General features: G+C 48.1%; 1 protein-coding gene across 1 annotated transcript; it reads left to right on the top strand.

Moving 5' to 3' along the window:
• The first annotated feature begins 8,334 nt into the window (after positions 1-8,334).
• Positions 8,335-11,414, top strand: HOXA13 (homeobox A13). Its single transcript, XM_068933815.1, has 2 exons — positions 8,335-9,144; positions 9,812-11,414. Exons 1-2 carry the CDS (start codon positions 8,472-8,474, stop codon positions 10,054-10,056), a joined length of 918 nt encoding a protein of 305 aa, XP_068789916.1. The 5' UTR covers positions 8,335-8,471; the 3' UTR covers positions 10,057-11,414.
• Positions 11,415-19,650: the final 8,236 nt, after the last annotated feature.

Genomic DNA, 19,650 nt, shown 5'->3' with positions numbered 1-19,650 from the left:
TGCGTGGATTTAGGGGCACAGGCTATACATGTCGTTCGGGTGATCGCCATGATCAAAGACCCCGATCAAAAGGGGATCCAGTGCGTTCAGGCGGATAAAGTCCCTACCCTAGATTAAAAGTCTTACCTCAAGATAAATAAAGCTGTAAACAATACTGCATAGGTGTGGTCAGATGAGAACTGATTTAGTGTGCTGTGTGCAGGTTAATTAAGGACCGGCTCTGCTACTGACTTTATTGATAAACTCTGTCTCAAATGCAGCGCTTTAAGTCGATTCCAGAGTAATAACAGCTTGGAAGTACAATCAGCTGTCACGTATTTAAGAATCGGATTTAGACTTCAACAGGGCCACATATGTAACCGCTTATCTAAAGAAGACATAAAATACAACAAACTTTGGAAAAATTCATGATTCAGCAAAAATGAAGGGAGCAATATACTTACTCAGAGATGCAAGTTATCAGCTAGTCTGCATTTGGCTGGTGTTATGTTTAAAGGAAAATACTGTATAATTCCTATTCAGAGAATGTGTTCACGGTATGGATAGAAAGACATTAGTTCCATCTAACATGAAGAGTAACAAATGTCTCTTGTTATTAAAGACAGCACGTAATATATACACCTGAGAAATGTACTCTAGGCGCTAGAAAGCATTTTCTAGACCCTGGCTTTACTAGTTTTTAATGAATAAGATTTGAACATAAATGCATGTGCACGGTGAAATGTAAAGCTAATTGGAGAACAGGGGATCATATCACGGTATCGGGTAACTTTCTGCTGGGAGGCGGTTGATACAGGGAGCACCCACAACATAAACGAAGAGCATTTAAATACTGCTAAGGACTGAGCCGGAGCCAGCTGGCCTCGAAAGCGATCACAGATCCGTGCAGATGGTGCGTTCCTCCTTATGGACCGCGCTCCGCTGGCTGCCCCTGCGGGGGCACCTACGCGCGGAGGGACTTGCCAGGGACTTGGGGGGGGGCGCCGGGGGTGGGGTCCTACTGCCATGCCATGGGGTGCCCCACTCCCCTCCTCGCTCCAGCATGTCTTTTCCAGCGGAGGGATGAACGTAATGCGTCGAAAGGCGAGAGGCACGTGTGTAGTCACACACGCACACCTCCACACCCACACACCCCAGGGACAAGGCAAGGGGACAAGGGACACACCAAGGCTGGGCTGGGCTCCGTTGCGGCTGCCCGCCGCCGTGCGCACCTCCCTGCCGCGCTGCGGGCTGCGCTCCCCGGGCCCGCACCCTCGGCTGCCCCGCACAGTCGGCACAACCGCCCTCTCACCGCCCGCGAGTTTTATTTCTCCAGGGGCAGTACTAAGTGTTGCATTTGACGTGGGCAGCTCCTGGGGAAGCGGGGGGAGCAGAAAGGGAGGAAGAGTGACAGAGAAAAAGACACATAAAAGGGGCCAAGGGAAAATAAGGGAGCTGCAGCCAGCACAGAGCATCTCAGTGCTGGGAAGCCATGGAAAAGAGCCGGATCCCGAGCCCGGGGTGGACACAAGACGGCTCTTGGGCGACCTATTGGCCGGAGGCGGTGCGCTCAGCCAGGTAACGCGGTGCAGGTGTACGACAGGAGTCACGGCCCCTAGCCGGGTCTGGGAGCCGCGGCCCCAGCACCAGCCTTGGCCTCGGGGCCTTGAGCCCAGCGCCCGTCAAGGCCAACCGAGCTGGCTTGGCGGGGACGTCGGTGGGGCGGGGAGCTCCAAGTGTCTGGGGCAGCCTTGTCCCGTCTACGTCCCAGCCCGCCGCTCAGCACTCAGGGCCCGTGCTCGCTGCCAGGGGCAAACCTGCTCCGGGAGCGGGGCCGGCGGAGGCCGGGCAGAGGCGAGCCGGGAGCGCGGGGCCGGCGCGGAGGGCGGAGGGCGGCGGCGGGGCCGGGACGCACCGAGCGGCGGCGGGACGGGAGCGCCGCGCCGGCCCCGCAGGGACCCAGCCTGCTGGAGGAGCCCTTGCAGCCGGGCAGGATGACTAAAAGGGGCTCTCTGCTAGCGGCCAGGAGGAAGGGCTGCCACTTTTGCCACCGTTTCCACCACCTTTGATAAAAGAGCAGAAGATCCAACATTACTTTGGTTTTGTTTTTCTGCCTTTTTTTTTTTTTGTCTCCACGGGGAAGAACTCTACTCGTGGCTCAGGTAACTTCCAGCTAGAGGCTCCTCAGAAGTCACCCTCCACTCTCGCCAGTGTAGTGAGTCTCCATATCTTGGAGGATTATTGCTTAAGATAGCCGCGTTTATATTCCCGGGTATGTACAGTCTCATCTGAGCAAAGGGCTGGAAAAGTGAGGAAAAAGAGCTGTTAGACAGACCCAGACATTAGAGATAAACTGCCTCCATCAAGTCAATGTTTTAATCATTGAAACCACTTCTGAAAAGAGAACCAAAAAACCCTCTTGGAGAATGTACTCAAACAGCTGTCTTCCAGTAAAGGCAAACATGTCCAATATTTCCTGTACGATTTTTTTTTTCTCCCCTTTCTTTTTCTAGATACTGTGCACAGTCGCCTTTAGCACTGAGAGCCTCGTTGTTTCCCTAGGTGAAGATATGGCTTTGGAGCCAGCATCAAAAATTAAAGACCCTACTACTTCTGCATGCAACAGCAACGTCCATTTCTGCTACTGAGCACTCCTAATAGGACGCTATGTAAATGTCACGCTATTACAGGAATGTTATGGTGAGAAGGGCTTTGTAGAAACGTTTTCTCTCGCATTGTTAAGGAAAGAGCGGCTTCAGCTTCTCTCCTCCAGCTTTTCAAAGGGAAATAAAACAGCACAAAGTGGGCCTGAAGCTCAGGAAGAACTTTTTTTTTTTGGTAATGAAAAAGGTGGAGGGATAAGTTTAATTGTAATCAGGCTGCAACAATACACCATGTGATCATGTGGTAGCAATTATTACAAGCTCCCAGCAGAAATAGAGAGGATATGCCATTACAGCTCACTGTACCCTGGGTTTATTTTCTTTTTCAAAATTGAGACCCACTGATAGACAAGACGAGAAAAGAATTTTACACTCAAAACTTTAAATGTTGAAAATCGGAGGATAGCCCAACAACATAAAGGAACGTTAGCACTTGAGTAACATGTTGTTATTTATTGCTACTACACATTCATACTTGAACATTTTTAACTGGAAGATGTAACTGACCTGATAAAACTACTGCAGTGGATATCTGCACAGACAGCCTGGCCTCCTCGTTTATCAGAATTTACTAAGAGTGAAATAAAAATGTTCTCGGCTCCCTCTGTGTGAGCGGCCAGACTTGATTGCGAGGGAATCCGTCTCAGTTTGCATGGCAAGGCAAAATTAATTGAAATTGTAGGTGGGATTTTATCACTGCATTCAAGCAGTCCTGCGGCTGACAGAGAGCCTGCAAGGCTGTTCATCGGCGTATTTACACGACAGTTTGGTAAAATATTTTCTCCTACCTAACGACATGTAACGGCAGACTTCTGTTGCTTTCCTCTGCCAAATATAAACATAAACTTATCCCTTCCCCCTGAAAAGACGCTCATGAAAATATTACAGGAAATAAATGAAAACAAAACAACAGAAAAGGGACCTTGCCGGTGAGACAGAAGTCAGGATCTTTCCCCTTTTCAATGTAACCACTGGAAATACCTTCAGCGCATTTTCTGAAAAGTAAAAATAATATAGGGTGAAAGGATCTTTTAAGAACTCTCTCCATAAAGATTAGCCCATGTCCTACACTTCGGATGAAAGTAGTTACTTTATTTTCGAGCACACCTTGTTTATAGGAGGTGGCAGTTTAAACGTTAGAGTTGACTGCGTTAGGTAGATCTATATCTAATGTGTACACGAGGCGTTTTGGGTCGCTTTTATACCTAAGAGAAATGCAGGATAAGGCCCTACACAAATCTTCCTGGAGTGTACCCTTTCTGAATTTTCTTTTACGAATTCTTCTGATTTTGTAATTATCTTAGACCCCCCCCAGTACGCAGTGGGAGGGAGAGAGTTAAGATGTCCTGCGAACCCAGCTCGTAAAGCTGCTTAGTTCCATTAGAAACACATGAATATCCTGAAATACAAAATGTCTTTAAAACGAACTGAGGAATGTTTATCTCAATATTTGATGCTTTAGAAATTATGGAAGAAAACAGCGGTGATTCACTCTTCCAAATGAACCTTCTGGCAGGTAAATTTAATTTACTCATGAAAAACAAATTCGATTAAGGATCTTGCTCCTACTGTCATTTTACCGCTGTGTCTTCCAAGACTTCTGGACTGTGAAGGAAGGAGATTATTATTAGTAACTAAGATCATCCTCTGTCTCCTCTATTATCAGCTAAGATCTTTTAGCGGCTTTAGAGAGATTTAAATGTGACTTTATTTTCAGAAATGAGTCCCGATTTTTTATCTTAACGCTCTTTAATTAACTCTGAGCGATGTGAAGAAAAGTAAGAGTGGATTTCCTTTGACCAGCCATAGTTTTTCATCTGTATTCGTACGATTTTGATTATCCTACCAGAAATTAAAGTTCCTCTCAGTAAAGCATTCCTGCAGCAGCGCTCTTGTGGGACACGTGTGTTATCACACAAAGGCTTGTTTTAAAAAAGCCTTCTAGATATTCTGTGCCGACAAACTTTCTTTTTGCAAGACATGACATTCAGCTGAAAGTACTTTCTGTTTCTCGAAGGAGAGAGAAGTTTAAAGGCCTCTTTAGAAAAATGAGTGGCCATATTCCCATCATATGGGAAGATTTACAAATCGTTTGTATGTATTGGTTTAAGGCCAAAATCCTGCCGTCCTCACTGTGGCAAGATTATCATTGGCTTCATGGCGTCAGGAACACACAGTGTCTTGGTTCAAAGCTTTTATAAGGTCCATATTCTGCCTTTGCCTACACCTGCGAGTGGGGTGAAATGAAGCCGACTGCTCGCCATGTAGCCAAGGCAAGCACATGGCACTGCAGGGCAATCTGCCTATGTGAAATGGGCATGTCTGTGCGCTGCGAGGGACGACTGCTAGTGAATATCAAAATCAATTAGGAATCGCCTGGCACTGAAAGAATTCAGCACCTTTTACAACTCTCCTACTGATAACGGTTCTACATCCTCTTGCCCCCTAAGGAATTAATACTCGTTCTAGAGGAAACGATTTAACTGGTGTATTTCTCTCCGAGATGTTTTACATGTAATACAAATGCAAAGCACTGCGGAACTTTGCACCAAACTTATCGAAAAATGTTGACGCTCTCTCATACGCTCGTATTTGGGATATCCTAAGTGTACTCATCAACAAAAAAGACAAAACAATGGAAAAAGCTTACAATTAGTCTTTCGGTTGCATAAATGGAAGCAATCTATTATCAAGTTAATTTTCCAAAATTAACCGTTTGTAGAGAACGGCCAAATAGAATCAATGGATTCAGGTAAAATCTTGCTTAGCTTTGGTGAATTTAGCGAGCACATCCCAAGGCTTGTACTGGGAAAAATAAAGCTCTCGAAGAAATGGTAGGGAATAGTGTATGTTCAAGGCGAGGGGAATGGCTCAAACATATTTTTATCCCTGGTGTTCATTACAGGGTCCATGATTTTCGAATAACATCTGTTCTGCTCAATGCCTTCAGTCCTCACGGTTCCTTTCTAATATTGAAAGGCAGATGCCCATTAAAGCAGGAAGGAAATACAGCGCCATAGCTGGAGAATAAAAGCTAGGAATTGGGGAAACAAAAAAAGGAGGCTTTTCTCCCTTCTTAGTGTCAATAACTTGTTAAAAGTCAGTCTTTACAAAGTTAGGAAAGCAAGACAAACGCATAAGCTCCTTCATCCGATAACTTTTCTTTTTTTGTGGTAAAGAATACGCACCACACAGATGTCATTTTCACTATTTTGAGAAAATGATACCACTACGCATCTCCCACCCACGTTACAGCAAACAAGGGAAGGGTACAGTTGTATCACTTCTCTTATCAGCAGTCAAAGGCATGATCCTCTTTCCTAATGATAAATACAGAATGAGAGAGATGTATAGAAGAGAAACGAGACCTCTTAAATCTAATCTCCCTTCTCCCTTTTGCACACAGAGTTGGAACAAATCCAAGTGGGTAAACAAAACAAAAAAACAGCCACCAAAACGCAGCAGACCGGATGCCCCCCCCTTCACTCCCCCCTTGCACCGGGTCTCAAAGTTACATTTTCGCAGAGGTTCTCCCTCCCTATGGAAAGAGGCTTGAAAAGTGAGGCAGATAAGCGAGCGCCGCTCCGCAGCCAGGAGAGAGGAGCATTTGGGAGGGGGAGAGGGCCGGCGTGGGGGGGGGGGGGTGAGAGGCAAGCCGGGCAGATCACGGCTCTCATGGCTACCCGCTTTTAGCAAATCAGACGGGTCTTCAGGCTGTGAATGACAGTTCTCACATTGGCTAGACTGCAACTTTCAACTTGACCTTGGCCTCTAGCCGTGTCTAACCCGCATGTAAAACAGCGCTGCCCCATAGAGCTGGCTTCCCTTCCCCCCTTCTCCCCCCCACCCCCCCTCCCGCCCCGCTGCAAGGCATTTTTAAGAAGCAGCTCGAGAAAACAGAGGAAAACAAACTGACCCAATTCATGGCAGTCAAGCAATGTTTGACCGGGGGAATCCACAGGTTTCAAAACTGGAGCCTGAAAGAAAAGGAAAAATATGCGGGGAATAAATATTTGCTTTTGGCCATCAAGAAGAATGCGGAAAAGAGAAAGCAAAGTCAAAATGGGAAGTGTTTTTTTGGCTACAATTAAGAAAAAGTTGCTAAAATATGGCTAAGTTACCAGAGGAATGACAGCAACTTCACGTAACTCAACCAATCGCAAGTAAAAATCACCTTGAAAAATACGTGGGCGCCAAAGGGATATTTCACACAGCTGGTAGATGTGCGATAGTCAAGGAAAAGCCTGCCCGTAACAATGTACGTCCCAGGACTTCTCTGCGCTTGTAGCAATGCGGGCAAAACAATGCTACAACGTCAATGGGAAGCACAATAGTATAATAAATACGCCGAGCTGTCAGGCGCGAAACAAAGCAACATGCAATTGCAAAAATTAGTTTTCAGTCTGGGAGAATTGGGATGTTTTGCCCACATGCATTAAAGCTGAGAACAGTTAAGGATGAGACGAAGACTGCTTTAGGTCAAGTTTATTGATAACTGTTATAGAGCAGTTTGAGTTCAAGGTTGTGTGCAAATAATTGAATACTGGGTGGAAACGCATCCGCGCCTGTGCGAAGTGCGGCGAGTATTAAAACCGGATTTTTTTTCGTCCTCGAAAAATTCCAACGTTTTGCGTGAAAAGAAAATGCAAATATTTTCTAATTCTCTTTTGCATAGAGGTACGACCAATAAAAAGAACAAGAACAACAGCAAAAAGAAGCACTTTCAGTCAAGAAACCATCTTTCCCAGCACAAAAGAGCATCGTGGGTTCATATGCCCACTACACAATCCGACATGATATTTTACAGCCAAGGAAGATCCAAGTCGAATTGTAGGCCCCGATTTTTATTATTACTGTAACAAATAATAAAGCAGAGTTACGACGGAGTTCTAGTTAACTCTCCCGTTCCCCGAGACCATCCTGAAAAACATGGGTTTCCGGCCAGGCTTATCTGACTTCTGAGGCTTAGTGGCAAGAGAAGCGACATAGGTCTTTGGCTTTCGAAGGGCAGGAAGAAAAAATAAAAGTAGGAAGCAAGCAAGCAAGCAAGCAAGTCCCCCCGGAGACCTTGCTTCCAAACCCTCATCTGGTCCGGCGTGTGGCCCTGGGAACGATTTCCACCAAAGCCTGCGGCAGGGCCCGTGTGGCAGCATCCCGTGCCCTGTTACCTGGGCGGGGTGCCGCCAGCCCTCTCCGGGGCCAGCTGCCTATTCAGACCGGGGTCTAAAACGCAGAGAGAGAGAGGGAAGCAGGGAGGCAGCTCAGCCGCCCGCCGGCCCAGCGGGCTCGGGTCCCAGCGGCGCTGGCCGTGGGGAGAGCCGAAACGAAGCCGAGCCAAGGAGAAACCCCCAGGGGTGCCGGGGGGGAGCCCTGCACCTTGGGGAACTCGCCGCAGCAACAACAGGGCAAAAATGATCACGCCTCGGTGGCGAGGGGAGGGCGAGAGGGAGGGCGGGAGGGAAGGAAGAAGGCAGGGAGGGAGGGAGGGAGAGAGGGAGGGAGGGAGGCGGAGGGCAGGGGTCCCCCGGCCCCCCCCCCACGCCGGGCGCTGCCCCTGCCCGCGCGCGGCCGTGGCAGGGGCGGCCCCGCGCCCGCGCCCCCCGGCCCCGGCCCCGGCCCGGTTATTGCATGATTTAATTATCTCCACTTTATTCCTTCAGATGTTTATCAGCTGCTTTGCATATCACGTGGGGGCGGGCGGCCCAATGAGGGCGCGCCTGGCGCGACACTGGCGCGTCAGCCTTGGTCAAGTCCCGGAGATTTAGTATCTCTTTTTTCAGTCTTTGGGGCTTTTAAAAAAGAGCCACTAGTCTCAATGCGGATCGGGCTATGACAGCCTCCGTGCTCCTCCACCCCCGCTGGATCGAGCCCGTCATGTTCCTCTACGACAACAGCCTGGATGAGATCAATAAGAACATGGACGGGTTTCACGCGGGCAGCAACTTCGCGGCGGCGGCGGCGGCCAACCCCTGCCGCAACCTGATGGCTCACCCCGCGCCCCTGGCCGCCCCCAGCGCCGCCGCCTACACGTCGAGCGAGGCCCCCGCCGCCGGCATGGCCGAGCCCGCTGTCAAGCAGTGCAGCCCCTGCTCCGCCGCCGTGCAGAGCTCCTCCGGCGCCGCGCTGCCCTACGGCTACTTCGGCAGCGGCTACTACCCCTGCCGCATGACCCACCACAACGCCATCAAGTCCTGCGCCCAGCCCGCCTCCACCTTCGCCGACAAGTACATGGACACCTCCGTCTCCGGCGAGGACTTCACGTCGCGGGCCAAGGAGTTCGCCTTCTACCAGGGCTACGCCGCCGGGCCCTACCAGCCGGTGCCCGGCTACCTGGATATGCCCGTCGTGCCCACCATCGGCGGCCCCGGCGAGCCGAGGCACGACCCCCTGCTCCCCATGGACAGCTACCAGCCCTGGGCCATCACCAACGGGTGGAACGGGCAAGTGTACTGCCCCAAGGAGCAGAGCCAGCCGCCGCACCTCTGGAAGTCCGCCCTCCCGGGTAAAACACCTGCATGGCCCCCCACCCCCCGCCCCGGCCCCCGGCGCGCCGCCGCCCCCCGCACCGCTCGCCCCTCTCCCCCTACCCCGCCCCGGCTCGCCTCGGCCCCGCTCGCTTATTTTGCGAGATAACCTGCGGGCTGACCCCGGCCCCCGCCTGCCGCACGCACATGCCCCCGGCGCCGGCTGGCAGGGCGCTCATGTGTGCCCCCCTCTCGCCCCCAACCCCCCCCCCCGCAAACACCCGGGGAGCCCAGCCCGCCCCGAGTGCCGAGCGCCCTAGGAAAGGAAACAGCTGAAAAAGGCTGCTAAAGGTATTAAGTATTCGCGCCTAGCGAGGATTTTCCGTAAACACTGCAGCCTGCACCCTTGCAAAATCGCTGCAACCGTGCAGCGCTCCTCCTAGACTCCTTCTCGGGACTTCACGGGTTTTTATTATGAGTATTTGTCTGTCTGACAGCAGCAAGGCTTTCCGCATCTAAACGCTGCCTGCTCTAGCAAAAAAGAGAAATCTCAAGCGCTGAGCGGTGCTTCAGTAGCTACACTAAGCCTAGCGAGCAGGGCAGACGTAGGAGTGCACGGCAGCTCTAACCTCTGTACCGTATGAAGATGTCCTAATCAGTTATAACGATTTTATAACGCTTGCGTGCATGATTTTTCTGTTCCAGACGTCGTTTCGCATCCCTCAGATGCGAACTCGTACAGACGTGGGAGAAAGAAACGAGTACCTTATACAAAGGTTCAGTTAAAAGAACTCGAAAGGGAATATGCTACAAATAAATTCATAACCAAAGACAAACGAAGAAGGATATCGGCAACTACAAATCTGTCAGAGAGACAGGTCACAATCTGGTTCCAAAACAGAAGGGTCAAAGAGAAAAAAGTTATCAACAAATTGAAGACTACCAGTTAATGGATTAAAATGGAGAAGCAGCAACTCAGAAGTTTCTGGACTTTTTTTTGTGTGTTCAGATTAAAATAATTATTAATAATAATTAAAAAAGAAAAGACAATGAACCTCTTCTTTCAGAACAAGAGATCTGTATCTTTGGAATTCTAGCATTTTTTTTTAATATTGCTGTAGCAAATGGTTAAAGCTGACAGTTCTCCCGAAATCCAAGGCAGACAGTGTAACTGACAAACTGTAAAGCCCAAATACCCAGCCCTGAGAGATTCACTTTCAATTAAGACACACAGTTTTCTGAGAAACTTGTAAGTACTTCTATGACCTTACTATTTTAGAACACTCTTCGTGGCCACGATCTGAGAGCTGGTTAAAGTGAGGAGGTCGATGTGTACACATAAGCTTTTTTTCTTCCATTGCAATCCAAACTGTATGTTGAATGACTGCTCAGGTAAACCACAGTGAAAAAAAAAAAAAGTACAATTACTGTATGTTTTTAAGCAATGCATTTTATGTAAAAAATTAATAATAAACCTCGAAGGTACTGAATAAGGATTTCAGAGACATCAGTAATGAAGGAAGCTCTGTGGAGGATTTATCTTGATAGCAAATTTATAACATCACAAACTATTGGGGATAGAAAGGAAAATATTTGCTTGGAGATATCTTTCTTTTGGTTTTGTTTTTCTTTATTTTTTATTTTCAATAGATGATTTCTTGTCATCTGAACTGTTTTTTTTTTCCTGCAGACCGTACAATAGATACTTTTAAAAAGACTTTGTCTATTTTAAACCTCAAATGATCTTCAAGAATTAATATTGTGAGACCCCGGAAATTTTTAAATGTTTGACTCTGGGTGGATACAAAAACATGAGCATTGGCATTACGTTATAGTAAAAAAAAAAAAAGTATGGAAAAAAATCCGAGAACTTTGAACTGAAATACGTTTTTCCCCAGAAACATTTTGATTTATATAATCTATATTTTGATCTATAAGTAATTAGTCGTTTCTCCTTGTGTATTGTCTGTTATGAGGCCGCATTAGAACCTTTAGGGATTCTTTTTACAGCACCTTTTAATCCAATCAGTTATTTCAACCAGCACATTATTTTGTTTTTATTCACTATAAGAAGCTATCTTGTAAATAAAAAAAAAAAATCAGCGCACTGTGAAAATGTACTTGTGCACCCTCATTTTTTTTATATTTCTACTGAAAAATGAAAATCCAAGACGTGTAGATAGGTATAGTAGTATCAATACTGTTAATAAACTAGTCACTGTAACAAAACCTGAAAGAAATGCTCTTTATTTTTCGATACCTACGTGCATTTCGTAAAGAAATATAATGTATCTGCAGTGTAATTGTAATACTGTTGTTTTCCATTATGTAGTTGATATATACATTTTTTTCTGGACGGTATGAGTGTGGGGGAACAGGCCTGATAACCAGCTTTCCTAAGTTATAAATATTTTACTAATGTTAAAGAGGCAGGTATTTTGAAGAGGGACTGGGGGATAGAGGAGGGGGGGCGAAAAAAAGATGATATCCATGTAGTGCTGCAGCTCTTGTTGCAAAATGAAAACCAGCCGCCAGCCCCTCTAACGCGGGGACTGCGGCACTGGAGGTTTATCGCCGAGCCTGACGATGCCTGCGCCGGCAGGTCGGGGGTGTTTGTTGCAATGACAGGACTAGGAAGGCCTTAAACCTTGACCTTGACGAGGGGAAAGGGAAAAAAAAAAAAAAAAAGACAATTTGTGACCTTGACTTTTGACAGCTCGCGGCGCCGCAGCCGCCGGCATTCACGGGCCGAGGGCGCCACCTCGCGGCCGCCGCCGCCGCCGCCGCCGCGCCCGCACCTGGCCCCGCCGCCGCCGCGGGCAGCGCTGCCCCGCGCATCGCCCGCCGCCGCCGCCCGCCCGTGTGCGCGCATGCACCTGCGCACGCCGGAGCGGCCTGGGCTACCCGGCTCTGCGCGTATGCATCTCTGTGTATATATATGTATGTGTGTGCATATACATATGTATGTATGTGTGTACATATATGTACGGGTATATGTATATACGCATACCAGCTCGGGCCTTAGGGATGTGCAAGGCAGAGCTTGGAGCAGGTTATGCCACGCTTTCCTCCTTTATCGAGGCTGACAGTAGACCGGTGAGTCTGATTTCTGGGGCAAATCTTTGGTCCGGCGGTGCCCTCCTGGGGGGCTCTCGGTTGGATGCGAGCAGCTTGCCTGGCAGTTGTGTGAGCGGCCGGCGAGTTTTGTCGGGCACAAAGGGAGGTCTCCTTTCGCCGGTTTTACCTCCCCCCCTCTTTCTCCCGTGGTGGTCTGCGGCTCTAATTAGAGTTATTGGGAAACCTTTACGGTAAATTTAAAAAGTATCATATACCGCGCTAACTGTAGACTTCTAGACTTACATTTCTGAAATTCAAAAGGGCCTACCTCTGCGGGGATAAGCACAGAGAGCTTGCTGACGCTCAGGTCTGACTGTAACGCATTTGTGTAATAACTTACATGAAAAGTACCTCAAGGAGAAATATCTGTTTTCCCGGAAGCTGTCGTATCTGGGGCTTTTCGCTCGCTGCGTTTCAATGTTTCCGAAAGGGTGCGGATTTTCTGGGAGCGCCACGGCGCAGCAGACGTGCCGGGCGTTATTTGGCTTCCCGCTTGCAGGTCTTAGGGTCTACCAGGTCTGCGGAGTGCCAGGATTTTTCAAGTGGGGCAAGGCTGCCGTGTGACCTGCGGCCGCTGAGCGTGGGAATATCTGTGGCATCCCATCGGGGACCGGTGAGGGACTTTCTAAGCCACATTTCCCTAGTCTTGCTATGAAAATGACGGAGGAGAGGTGTATACGTGATAGCTGGTTATGAGGCCTTGCAGTTGGACTCGGCTTTGGGGGGACTGTCTCCGTGAGAGGACGGAGAAGCAGTCCCCGTGGCCTGGCATGGCATGGCTCGCCCCATGCGCGGCCGAGGGAGCAAAGGCGAAGCCCAGAGGCAGGGCGCCGAGACGGCCCCGGCGAGCCGGGCTGTCGGGCGCCTTTAGCTGCCAAGGGCGAGGGGAGCCGGGCCGGACCCCGCTGCCGCTCCGCAGCCCGGCTCCGCTTCCCCGGGTACCTCCGCGGCCTGCCCCGGCTTTTGGGGCATTTTCAACGGGGCAGCAAAATCCAACGCTGGGGCTGTGTGGAGCCACAGACGGTCGCTCCTCCTGAGAGCATCATCCCGAGGGGAAGGGGGCGAGCTCGCCGGCCGCAGCTTCAGCCCTGAGGACTGCGGCCTCAGCCCCTCGGCTGCCCTGACCATACCTGCTGCCCGCAGGCAGCTCCCTAGCGGTCTGCCTCTCTGACAGAGGCGGGACAATCGCGTTTTCTCCATTTCATCATAACGCCTTCTCCTAAAGCAGCTAATTTGCCTGGACAAAGCCACTTGCGAATTACACTTGTTCCGGCTCCGGGTGAACATTTCTATGTATTCCGTTATATTTTGCAACCTGGAAAATTATTGTATGAGACACGTCGCAAATTACATGTATTTCAGGTCAGAGGTATGGGTGATCTGCACGATTCGAGTTGCCTTTCGTTAGTGGCAGTCGGTGATGACTGTTTTAATGCGTCGTAAGAAGTATCTTCTATTTTCACACCGTGCCCCAGAACGATAAAACTGAGGGGCGCCTTGAGAGAAACCTGCAACGCGAATATGGCCGACTTCAGTAAAATAACAGCTCTCTTTTAAAGGCGACTTTTAACTGGAGCTAGCTTTTGAAGATTATCCTTTCACGCGGAATTGCTTGCCGTTCAAATCTGCTAAACGTTTCTAGGTGGAGCGTGGATTGGCGAATTTAAATTTCCAGTACTGTTCAAATAGCTGCGCCACACATTTATATACGTATATATATGTATATGTATGTATATATCTGTGTGTGTATATATATGTGTATATACATATATATATATATATACAGCGTAAAAAGGGGAGAGTTTGACTTGCGATAGCCGATCAGGGGTAAGATAACATTTTGGATCGGACCCTTGCTACCATGTAAGTCAGCGCCGAGGTTCCCGCAGGCTTCAGCAGAAGGGGCAGGTCGTGTTTCCCGGCGCGCAGGGGCCCTTCTCCCCCTTGCCCGGCGGCGGAGCGCCCCGGCCTGGCAGCAGCATCGGGCCGGCGGCGCACAAGCGGCGGAGCGCCGCCGGCCCATGCCGCCCCCGGGCCGCCCGGGCCCTGCTCGGGGCCCTCCTGGCAAGTGTCCCCCGGAGGTCCCTGGCTGCGGTCAGGTGAGTGAAGGCCGGCAGCTTCGCGTCCGGCTCGGGGAGGGGGCAGGACCGCGGTCGGGGTGAGGGTCGGCAGGGCCACGCTTAGAGCCGGCGAGCGCCGAGGTGGCGAGGGCACCGGTGACCCTTCGGGGGTGACCCTCTGAAGCAAAGTTTTGGGGGGATTTGGGGCACCGAAATGGGGACGGGTACATTGGCTTGTTCTCGAAACACTGTGCTTGCCTGCCCTCTCCTCGCTCCTCCCGGCTGCATCCGTGCGCCCCTCCGCGCATCCCCCCGTCCCTCCGCCGGGGCCGCGGAGCGTGCCGGAGAGCCGTGTGTAGGGGTGTGTGTTCACATTATTTATTACCATCATTTACCGTCCAAAAGCTGTTGGCACATACATTTTCAAGTACAAATTGCTGTTGTATTACATATTCCCCTCTCACCAATCTGCCGCCAGCGTCCTAAAATATATCCCTAATATGCTTTATAAGTATGTGTATCACCAAGGAAAATAATTAACGAACGTCCTTCACGACGTCCGCCCATGCACGCGGTTCGAAGAAATTATTATTTATGTTCCCTGCGTTACCCAGAATGTTTTAAAATGGTCGTGGGAAATTATTGCGCCTGACTTGTTTGGTGGAGTTATACATCGGAGGAGTTTTATTTGCAGACATTAAAAAAATTGTCCCGGAAGAAGTATTTGAAAACAAAACAAGCATAAAAGTGAAAAACAAACCACACACAAAGTCGAGATTCTATTTTCTCAGCTCCCTTGAAAAAAAAATATTACGTGCAGAAGGGGATGTGTAGAAGGAAGCAAAAGACAGAGGGAACAAGTCCATATTGTGTTTTTCGCGTATTAGATGAAATATTAATGTCAGGGTAATATTTCTGTCCCAGTGCAAAATGCAGCACATAATTAAAGATAAAAAAGATTAGCTCAGTTTAATTCGAAATAATTCACGCAAGATTCAGAGGATGCATACTTTAATTCCAAATGTCTGAACGTAAGGATTTATAATCACCTAATTCCTGGCGTCCTCTCTCCCTTAGATTTGAGATTCCCGTGGACAGAAAGCGGCCTTAAACTTTTGATGCGGACGGAAGGGTACCGCAAATGTTTTGTATTTTTTTCCTACCAAAATAATAATACAGTATTTAATCTATCCCCACCTCGAGCTCTTGACAGTAGCAAAGGTGGTTTGCTATGGGAAATAAACCTTGACAGGAGCATATTTCCGAAAAAGAATGATAAGTAGAGCTGCAAAGCTGAATTTTTTCTCCCCTTCTTTTTCTCGGAAAGACTTCTGCTTAAAAATGCTAAGGATCTAAGAAGTCCTTCTGAAATAAAGGAGAACAAATACGGTGCTTAACATTGAAATGATCGGAAAAGAAAATCGCTTTGTGCTTCCAGAGCAGTGACTTTATTTTGCATTCGTCTGAACAAATGGGTAAGCATCTCTGTCTTTAGCCTATAAATTAAAGCTTTTTTTAAAAGCTGGCTATGGTTTAAATAAAACCCCATTCCTCGTACATTTCAGCATTCTCCGTGGGCAGTGCTCGCAATAAAATCAAGACAGCGTTTAATAAAAAAAAAAAATATTGGCAGGCGCTAAAAGGCCGTTTGTCGCCATTCATAACTTTTAGATGCTTTTTAATGCACTTTAATGATGATTTGAAGAGATGGCCTTGCGCATACTCGGCCGGTAAAGGAGTCCAAAAAAGAAGTGGGGGGGTCGGGAGGCGGCTCCTGCCCTCCGCCGGCGGGGGCGGCGGGAGCCGGGGTGCCCGGGCCGCCCCGCAGCAGGGCCGCAGAGGCGATCGCGGGGGCTCCTCCGCGCCGCGGGCCCTTCCCTGTCCCCCCTCACGGCCTGGCCCCCTCCTCTTTGAATGCAGTTGATTCATGAACTAGGGTACGAAATGCAAATGTTCATTAAGTCTTTGCTCCCTCCCTTCTCCCTCTGGCTTCCCTCCCGCCTCTCCATCCCCCCCGCAAAAAAAAAAAAAAAAAAAAAAAAATTTGCTCCAGTGAATGGCTTCAACATGGCGTGCTGAAAGGCAGGAGATTTGCCCGTTCTTAGATCTGAATTGTGATTAAACATCCCCAAAGAGAGCATCTCCCTTCCTCCCGCCGCTCTCCCCCTCCCTTCCCTCCCCGTAGCGTGAAAGAAAGCGCCCTCTTCTACGTAGGAAAGGTCAAGTCCTACAACGCACAACCCACGGTCATTACTGTACTGTGACCCGGGGTGTACTGGGGAGGAACGGCCGGGTGTCCCGTGATTAAAAACACTTGGACTTTTTTTTTTTTCTTCTACTGCGATGGGAATCCATGGAATTAGACAGCATTTTAGCCTCCTGCAATCACCTTGTTTGTGTGCAAATCGCCATCGGAAATCCTAGGGGATCAGGATAGAGAGAGCGAGAGAGGAAAAAATAAATAGCAGTAATAACAGTAATAGTAACAGCCATTATAATAATTAGCCTGTGATATTGGTGCATTTTGCAGAGATTCTGAAGCTTGTAGGAAGGACGATGTGCCCTAGTGGCTAGATTTTTCTCCGTTCAATTAAAGGCAGACAAACAACAACTAGAACAACAAAAGTAAAAAAAAAAAATCAACAACAATCCAAGTCATTGAGAGCTCGAGAAGGAATATTTTGTGGACCGGGTATATTCAATCTGTAGGGGAGGAAATCAAAAAATGTGCAATCCATCCTTATTGATTTGGAGGTCTCCAGCCCAGCGCGGGATCCTAGCTGTCAGTCTCCGTGGGGATATATTTTTGCGCAGGCGAGAGACTTCTGGATGCTGGGGTAAGATTTTTATGCTCTTCCTGGAAGTGGCTGATTGTTTCTGCTCTCCCCGTGCTTGGTGGTGAATTAAGCAAACAAGAAAACAACAAACAACCGTCCGCTCCCCCCGGCAAAGCCCCGTGCATGACTGGAGCAGAGTCATTTGGGAAGCCTTTGTGGAGGGTTTCCCAGGCCCTCGCTCTCCCCCCGGCCCACCCACCCTCCCGGCTCCTTCTCTCCCGTGTGAGACAAGCTGCTGCTGCGGGGACCTGGGTGAAGAAGGCAGGCTGGGAGGATGCTAAAAGGGCACGAAGAGCCCTTTTAGAAAAGTAAGATTCCTTGTGCTAGCTTGGATCCTAGCTCCACCTTTCGCAGAGATGCTGCTCCCAGCCTCGCCTAGGTGAACAGCAAGGAGGGCTCTTGGGAGGAAAGTGGGCCAGAAGAGGCTGGGGGAAGAGCCCAAGGTGCGGGCAAGCTGGTCGGTAGAGCTGCTGGGTGCTTGGCTTCGTATTTGCTCTGGTTTGGCTGCAGCGTTGGGTCAGGCTGCTTTGGAAAGTGGCTCCTGGATTTTACTCCCGGTTGTCTATACGTGTTTGCCTGTGTATTAATTTTAATTTTTCATGAGATGGGGAGCAGGATCGACTGCTCTGTGTGGAGTAAAGCAAGGGAAGAAGGAATTCCCTCGGAGTATATATTTAACCTGTCTGCTTTTCTCCATTGCCTGTATGTATCTAGAGAGAAAAATGCCAGCCGAGCATTGTAACCTGCCAGTTTGAATTAATCTGAACTTCGTCGTAACCGCTTTGATTGGAATGCATCGAGCAAAGTGCTCTTACTTATTTCAGATCGTATAAATCGGCCTCTCTAGTCGGCTTTGGTTAGGAGTAATCGAAAGGCAAGGTATTTTAAGTCACTCCGGTTTTAGACTTCGGGATGCTTCGGGTAGGCATACAAATAGAGAATTTTTAATATAATACGATATTGGATGGGCTTTTTCTCTAGCTTGGCTCTTCAATGGTTGGTGTACATCTAGATATGTCAGTTTTAACAAAATAATAGTAATAGTAGTAGTAGTAGTAGTAGTAGTAGTAGTAGTAGTAGTAGTAGTAGTAATAGTGATAGTGATAGTAATAATAACAATAATAATAATAATAATAATAATAATAAACATAAACGTGCTACCTGGATACTTGAAGGGAAAATAAAAACAACAGAGAAAGGACCTTTAATCCTCACACCCCGCCTTATTTGATTCGATAGATTTTGTTCAAATTTCCCTGACCTCTGCATCATGGACTCGTTGTGTTGATGCACCTCAATTTCTATCGAAAGTGATATTCAAGTCCGTGTTTTTAAAAGGCCTGGGAAAGAGAAATAAACGTTACACTGGGCATGTTTTGACCCCAGCATAGTCAAAGCAGCCATATTAGGATTAGTAGGAGAGCTATTTTTATGGGTATCTTTGCATGACATGTGAGAGAGTAGACAACAAGCAGTCCTTATAGAGCAGGCTGATATGTGCATGGGAATACAACTGCGTTTTGAATTCCAGCGCGTATTTTAAACTCATCTCAGACAAATAGATTATTGTAAAGGTTACACAAGTGCAGGTACATTTATTATAATGCAGTTCTCAGAGTCCATCAAAAATGTGAAGTTCGGGATTTAAAGTCGTTGATTTGACAGCCCCAGTATAGTGATACTTCCTGTATCCGCCCCCTAAAACAATCCTTGATGAAGAAATGTCTCTACTTTGGTGGGTTTCACAATATGTGAATAAGACTCTCCTATAAAGTTAGCAGTGTGGTACAGTAAAACCCGATGTGTTTCTTGGCGAGTCGGGCAAAATAAAAAAACAAAATGCTTTTATAAATGACCGTTAAAAATCAACGTGCATTAGAAAGAACCTTATATCCTACAAAATTCAGTTTAACTGGGAATCCCAGTCCATTACCTTGACTTGAATTTTTGTAATGAGTGCAGCAAACTAGGTTTTGGCATCACAGGAACAGTCGAAATACCATGAGTTTGTCTCGGCGTTGAGGCGTTTCACTTTATGTGTCTTTCTGCTCTTAACGTGGAGAGCAAATTATATATTTTATACGTCTTGTTGTTTGCATACTGATTTTGTAGGTGGAAGAATACTCGTTCGCTAGACGCAACGTGATAGGGCTTTTTTTTTTTTTTTTTTCTCTCACTGCATATATTTCCTGGATTAACAAATCTAAGGTCAAGTTCAAGGCATCAGTTGCAGCAATACTTTTAAATGTAAGTCGGCAAGGGAATGGTTTGGTGGACTTGGTTTTTTAATGTGTAGGAAAACAGCATTGCAGCCTCTGTCCTGTGTGTGGACTTTGCGTGGGTACATTGCCTGAGATGTTGCCTTCTGTAGGATAACCACATTGTTTAATATCTCGGCTCTCGCAAAGAAGTGCTGCGGACATTCCCTAAACAGCGCTGCTTAATTCCACATAAAATACTTCAGCGTGAAAGGTGACTGGAACCTACTTACTACAACCGATGTTAATGACCCCTGATCTTTGTGGGTCCG

The sequence above is a fragment of the Struthio camelus genome, chromosome 2 (assembly GCF_040807025.1).
Source record: "Struthio camelus isolate bStrCam1 chromosome 2, bStrCam1.hap1, whole genome shotgun sequence".
NCBI lineage: Eukaryota > Metazoa > Chordata > Aves > Struthioniformes > Struthionidae > Struthio > Struthio camelus.
Note: the sequence above shows the minus strand (reverse complement) of the source record. Positions and strands in the feature narration are given on the sequence as shown.

What these genes read in the sequence shown, in the direction of transcription:
- HOXA13 (XM_068933815.1), top strand. Translation starts at nt 8,472, where the DNA reads ATGACAGCCTCCGTGCTCCTCCACCCCCGCTGGATCGAGCCCGTCATG. An exon ending in CTGGAAGTCCGCCCTCCCGG is followed by an intron (nt 9,145 to 9,811) that starts GTAAAACACCTG and finishes TTTCTGTTCCAG; the next exon opens with ACGTCGTTTCGCATCCCTCA.